General features: G+C 35.2%; 1 protein-coding gene across 2 annotated transcripts in view; it reads left to right on the top strand.

The window, feature by feature from the left end:
* The first annotated feature begins 2,482 nt into the window (after positions 1-2,482).
* Cdk4 (Cyclin-dependent kinase 4) overlaps positions 2,483-7,193 on the top strand; it is an 80,051-nt gene continuing 75,340 nt past the window's right edge. The window contains exons 1-2 of one of the 2 annotated variants that reach the window (XM_017620058.1): positions 2,483-2,494; positions 2,751-3,085. In XM_017620058.1, the coding sequence (XP_017475547.1) occupies positions 2,995-3,085 (91 nt within the window). In that variant the 5' untranslated portion in view covers positions 2,483-2,494; positions 2,751-2,994. Of the gene's footprint in view, positions 2,495-2,526; positions 3,086-7,193 lie in introns of those variants that run through there. The other variant, XM_017620059.1, reaches the window with a different exon arrangement.

The following is a 7,193-nucleotide window of genomic DNA, read 5'->3' as shown; positions in this document are numbered from 1 at the left end:
AGGCTAGAATTGGACGTCTTCGTCGATGGTGCCAGAATACCGATGACCAATCACCTCAAAATCCTGGGAGTGACGTTCGATAGTCGCTTCTCCTTCTCCGCGCACGCCTTAGCCACATGCAACAAACTTCGAAGAAGAAAGCCAACTGCCGGCGGTGAAAGAGCATAACACCACTCTGTCGAAGCAATGCCTCGTGGGATTCCACTGAGGAACCACCCCAACAACGCCCTGCTTCGCAACCAACCGCCCCACGACATGTGAGACGACACCTCAACGACTGTGAGGAAACCAGACATCGATCCGTACGTAGACCATCCGTTCGACACAGCTTGATATAGACAGTGCTGCCAGAAAAAATTTCGTTTGGAGTCGAAAAAAGAGCTTAAAAGATCTAAATAATACTAACAACTTCCCTGTCCTCATACAATGCATTTTGTTAATCTAAAATCTAAAGTAATCGGGCTAATTGCCTTTAACTTGTAAAATACTGTTAACACTGTTTTTGGTTTGCCTGCGCCGCTTGCGCAGCATAAACTGTTTTTTGTCTCTCCTGAATACTTGGGATTTTTTGAGTTGTGACAGTTTTTGATTTAGGGTGCGATATGTATTGCATTGAAGAAAAATCTGTTACGTCCGTTAAACATTTTAATTCAAAATAAAGCCAACAAAGAATTGCTTCTGATGAAATATGATTTGGTTGTAATGGTCCGTAATTTGACTTTATTTAGATAATGTTTAAGAAAGGAAAACCCCCAGGACTCGCAGAGTTTTACTTATTCTTACATGTACTCTGAAACCACTTCTGTTTTCGTCACATCCCTTCCGTTTTCGTATCATTTATTTAACAATAAATTCAAACAATTAGTTTTTGAGGAAAACGCATTTTACGTACGTTTTTTAAAGGGAATTTTTCATAAAGTAAAAATCGATTTTTTCGACCCGTAAGTCCCTTTTAACTGTTCATGTCACACACATATATATACATATAGTATCGGCCATATTAATAGCGCACCCTTCTCAAGTGATATTGTTTGCCACTTATGTTTATTTACTTTTTTTTTAGAATTTTCAATTAAAACAGTTCATTCTCTAACAAACCCAATAGAAACTCTAGTTTGAAACTTTGTAGAAAACTAAAAAAATTAAAAAAAATTCATCCCAACTTCAAAGTATTAAATATATGTTTTTAACCTTTCCGAAAGCTACCGCTTCATGGTGAGCCGGGGTGTTTCAATTTTAAGTAAACTAGCGTCCTTAAATTTCGAAATATTGAAGTGTCAAACATTTCTGAAATTTACCGTTATATGACAAGTCCGAAATTTTAGTCCGATTTCAATAATTTTCAAAGTTTGGTACAAATTGGTACAACGGTTACCGAGATACATATATGTGATCATAAGTGGGCGGTGCCACGCCCATTTTTCAAAATTTTATCATAACGTATTTCTTGGTAAAGAATTGTTGCAGCATCAATTTTGAATAAATTAACTTTAATATTTACTGATTTATCGAAGATTTCGTATTTCTCTAAATTACCCTTATATGGAATGTGCGGCGTGGTTACTGTCTGATAATTATTGTCTGCAAATTGGTACAACTGTTACCGAGATACATATATGTGATAATAAGTGGGCGGTGCCACGTCCATTTTTCAAAATTTTATCATAATCGTATTTCTTGGTAAAGAATTGTTGCAGGCATCAATTTTTGATAAATTAGATTTAATATTTACTGATTTATCGAAGATTTCGTATTTCTCTAAATTACCGTTATATGGGATGTGGGCGTGGTTATTGTCTGATTTTAGAAATTTTCGGCCAGTTTTTATGTTGTACCAAAGCCAACAACTGTGCGGAAGAAATTGGTGCAGCTGTTACCGAGATATACACATGTCATAATCATAAAAAATTTATTATATTCTTATTTTTTTTCTCAAACTTATTGTAAATATCAATTTTGAGTGAATAATCTTCAGTAGTTACTAAAATATCGCAGTTTTCGTATTTCTGAAAATTACGGTTATATGAGAGGTAGGCGAGGTTATTGTCCGATTTTGCCCATTTTCAATACCATCCGTCCTACGCCCGAAAGATCGCAATTTTTACTCGAGTTATCGTGCGCACAGACGGATGGACGGACAGACAGTCACAGCTTCATCGATTTCTTTTTTCATTCTGATCATTTTATGTATGTATTTGTCTATATCTATCTCGTTTCGTTTTGCCTGTTACAAACAACAGTTATGTGAACAAAGTATATTAATACCCTTGTGAACAAGTGCGCTCGGGTGTAAATATGTAATATTAAACATCGAATAATCAAAAGAAATGTAACCAAAATTGGTCGAAATAAAAAGTTTCTATTATTTCTTACACCACTGTATGTGTGTATGTATGAATATTTGGATGTATAAAACCATTTGAACTTCTAATCAATTCACATCTGTACCTACATTCGTATTATGTACATCCATATGTATGATATACATATGTATGTACGTTAGTCTTCCAAACGTAAACTTATCAGTTGAGTGGATTTTGTTGCTGCTCCGCTCACATCGCTGCTTCCGATTCCCCTCCACCTGCTTTTGAGCTTCTCGTTGTTTATTGCTTTCTCGACCTTGTTCACTCTGCACATATTATTACATATTATGTATTATGTATTACATATATGACTCTGCCATTGCACAATCTACTTTTGTAATCGTACAAATTTTCGGTAATGATTTCCATAATTTTTACAAATTCAAGCAAGTGAAGAGTGTAAATACATGTTAGTCATGGTATTGAAATAATGCTATATGCAAGAAATCGATGTGTACGTGGATTGAAGCGCTATATATGTTTGTAATTGCAATTTCATGCCTATGAACGTACATATGTAAATAAATACGTATGCACAAACATAAATTAAGTGATAATTAAACAAAAAAAAAAAACAAAAGGAAAGACGAAAGTGAAAGTTGTGAATATACATAGAACTACAGTTGATTTGATGCGGAAAGAAAATTGGATAATGTCCTCGACGGCGCATAGCGGAGACAGCGATTCCTTAAATTATGAAGAACTCAATGTCATTGGGACAGGTAATTTTAGTAATATGTACATACTTATTTATTAGACTTACGTTTCTATGAAGTAGGTACTATTGCCATCAAAAAGCGCTAGGTAACATTTTGTTTATCTAACACATTCTTCGAAAATTTATCGACTCAAAACTGTTCAGGGACGTTGGAACGAAATTTTTTGTTTTGGGGGACAAAGAACAAGAACAGCTATATATACGGTGACCAGCAGCCGGATTCCAACATTCGCTATTGCTAATTTTGAACAGCATGCCACATCTACTTACATGCCCATCATACTGCCAGATTTGACTGGTTTCACATTGCGTCTGTTACTTTTCCATGTTATATACTTTTAGGCCTCACTGCTTTTCATTTAGAGAATTTTGGCGATGAAAATTTACTGTAGCAATTGTCAGAATTCCACTGCTGCAATTCTCTAAATGAAAACAGTGGGACCTAAAAGTATACAAAAGGAAAAGTAACAGATGCCATGCAATGCCAAATCTGGCAGTATTAGTAATTTGACCAACCGTACTTCTTTCGAAAGTACAGTCAGCCCTGCCAGATTTACGAATTTTTCCGTACGGTACGGATGTGCAGGGATGAAAATGGTTATACGGTTTCAATGTACAGATTTTTAGCTTTCCGTCAAGATGTACGGATTTTTGTACGGACTTTCGGAGTGTCTTTTTCATGTTGTGAAAATTTTCCTTCTTTACACATATCTCATAGGTTTCTGATATTTCCTGAACCTTCCCTTTTTTTATTAAAAAATGCGTTGTTTTCGTACTTGAGACTTATCTATTAAAAGCTTTACTATTTTTCAGCCGATTTTAAAAATTAAACATGGCCTTTAAAATTAAAAAAAAACCCAAATTTTCTTTATTTTTTTCACTTTAACCATCGCTTCAAACATTACTCTGTTACTCGGTAGGTTCGAAAACTGAAAAGTTTTGTTGCATGTACATAAACTGGAATGACATAATGCACTAATCGCGCGCTGTGATGTTGATTCAAACTCAACATTTGAAAACACATTCACATGTATGGCTGTAACTGAGTGTGCAAAGACGCTGGATACAATTGGTTGCGGGTTCAATTACCATCAGACGGAACATAAAATTAAAACTGTTTTCTTCTTAGTTACGAAAAAGTAGCTGTGCACTTCACAACCACATATTTTATAACGTATATACTCAAATTTAAAACGAGTTGGGTTGGTGCTCTTTCATATGCGTATCTTTTTAAATTTAGCACGTTTTTTTTTAATTCTAAAATCTTTTTCCCTCAGTGTAGCCGCTTCTGTAAAATTATCGCGGAAAACTAAATTTTGTATATTTTTACAACTGGAAACAATTTATTTGAAGGGAGAAATTACCAATGGCGATTTCCTAAATTTTTACGCGCAAATAAAATAAAAAAATATCGCCAAATTGGCGCGAAATCGCCAAATCTGGATACTCTGATAGTAGCGACGATATGTACAGGCATATTTCTCGCAAGGAGTCTTTGCATTCATGAAACAAAGCGGAAAATCCACGTTGCTGTCTCGCCAACGACTGAACGATAGAGCGTAAAAGCTCAGTTAGTCTAGACTTAATTTCCGTAGCTTAACTTAACTTAATATTTTGGCCAACCTATTATATGAGAAACCGTGTTGGCGGTTAGTTAAAATTTAACTTACCGTAAGAAACTTAAGAACCTGTAGTTTTAGATTCTTAAGTTACGGCCTTACGTAAATTGAGACCGATAAGAGGATCACGCTTGCCAGATTTTCGGTTTTGTAATTCTCAAAAATAAATGACCGCAAACATATTTGTTTGCATGAATATTTTTGATGTGGCATTTTAGACGGCAAACTGCCAAAGAGCTGAAATAGAAAATACAAAAACAAAATATTCCCGCTTCTGGCTTAAGTTGACATGTTGAGTAATCATTGATGATTTCTTACGGTAAGTTAAATTAAGTTAAGTGTAGACTAACTGAACTTTAAGAATACCCCTGCAAAAATCGCCACTACTCCATGCATGGATGTAAAGAGTACTCCCTAAGGGTCAAGGCGTTCTTCAAAATTAACCACAATTCATATAAAAATGTGACCAGTTAACATTGCAATATCCTAGGACAGGGCCATATACTCCAGCTCTGCATTACATCAGAGTAGCACAAAACTACTCCAACATATTAACACTGGCATTGTTGATATATTTCTTCGTTTGTACACGCTTTTGTTCTTCACTTCACAGATGCTTTTTCGGAATTAATAAAAACCAAAAACAAAAATATAAATAAACAAGTAAGAAAGTCTAAGTTCGGGCGGAGCCGAACATTAAATACCCGGCGGAAATATTAAATATATTTTTTTCACATTTCCAAAATTGGCGTTCTTAAATTCGGAAATATTGAAGTTTCAAGCTTTTCTGAAATTTACTGTTATATGAAAAACGCCCGTATTTAAGTCAAATTTCAACAATTTTCAAAGTTTTACTTTCATGTGGCAAGCACAATAACCATACCGAGTTTGGTACAAATTGGTACAACGGTTACCGAGATACATACATATATGTAATCATAAGTGGGCGGTGCCATGCCCATTTTCCAAAATTTTATCATAAACGTATTTCTTGGTAAAGAATTGTTGCAAGCATCAATTTTGAATAAATTAACTTTAATATTTACTGATTTATCGAAGATTTCGTATTTCTCTAAATTACCCTTATATGAAATGTGGGCGTGGTTATTGTCCGATTTTAGAAATTTTCCGCCAGTTAGTATGCTGTACCATGGCCAACAACTGTGCCAAGCTTGGAAGAAATTGGTGCAGCTGTTACCAAGATATACACATGTACCCATAAGTGGGCGTGGCTACGCCCATTTTATCAAAAACTTCATAATATTCTTATTTTTCGTCTAAAACTTATTGTAAATATCACTTTTGAGTGAATTATCTTCGGTAGTTACTAAAATATCGCAGTTTTCGTATTTCTGAAAATTGCCTTTATATGGAAGGTAGGCGTGGTTATTGTCCGATTTTGCCCATTTTCAATACCATCCATCCTACGCCCGAAAGAAGTGCAGTACCAAGTGTCGTTGAGATATCTCAATTTTTACTTGAGTCATCGTGTGCACAGACGGACGGTCGGACAGACAGTCACCGCTTAATCGTTTTCTCTTTTCATTCTGATCATTTATGTATACATTTGTGTATATCTATCTCGATTTGTTTTGCCTGTTACAAACAACCGTTATTTGAATAAAGTTTTAATACCCTTGTGGACAAGTGCGCTCGGGTATAAAAATTACATGTTGCATCTGACGGCATTCGAACCCGAACCAGCTGGGAGCTAACAAGTACCATCAAGCATCTCAGCTTCAATCACATTTCGTTAAAATACGAGCAGTGATCCGGTAACAATAAGCTGGTGCAGAGACACGAGTTGGTCCGCTACAGCATGGCAGAGGAGATTTTTGCAGGGACGTTTGAAGTGAGAAGTGTGATAAAAGTTGCCAAATAGAAAAAATTATAGTGCCAAAAGTGGCACCTTTTGCCATTCTTTTTAATTCTTTCCATTTAGCATTGAAATTAGAAAAACATTTCTAAACCAATAGTCCAATGTCAAGGTACGATAAACCAGTTGTATACACTATAGAAATTTAGAAAATTTTAGTTGAGGCAAAGAAGTACAAGCAAATTNTAGGGCCACAAGTTCCCTCAGTGTACTAATAATCTTTAGCATCTACATTTCAAAGTAAACTTTTTGGTAAGAAAATAGGAAAGTACAGAATAAATTATAAATACCTTCACCTGAATATTCCACGACATTTAAATAATTCACTGCAGTTGAAAAAGAATTACCTTAATGGGTTAATCGCCAAAGGCAACTAAACTGATTAGTCGGTATCGCGCCCATTCCCGTAAATTTTTGGAAATGTATCGTTCGTGAATAAATAATGTAAAATGTGGTATTTATGACTTTTACTTTTCCCTCTCTAAGCCCAACCGGTTTTTTTTTTATCAAGTGTCACCATGACTTTTTTCAACCTGCCTCGATATAGTCGAAACACTGTGCACCGGTCTGCAAATGTAAAATTAAAAAAAAAGTCGGGCGTTAGAGAAAAAGAAAAG

Source organism: Rhagoletis zephyria, unplaced genomic scaffold, assembly GCF_001687245.7.
Source record: "Rhagoletis zephyria isolate East Lansing unplaced genomic scaffold, Rhagoletis_zephyria_1.1 Rzeph_scaffold_02033, whole genome shotgun sequence".
In the NCBI taxonomy this organism is placed as follows: domain Eukaryota; kingdom Metazoa; phylum Arthropoda; class Insecta; order Diptera; family Tephritidae; genus Rhagoletis; species Rhagoletis zephyria.
Note: the sequence above shows the minus strand (reverse complement) of the source record. Positions and strands in the feature narration are given on the sequence as shown.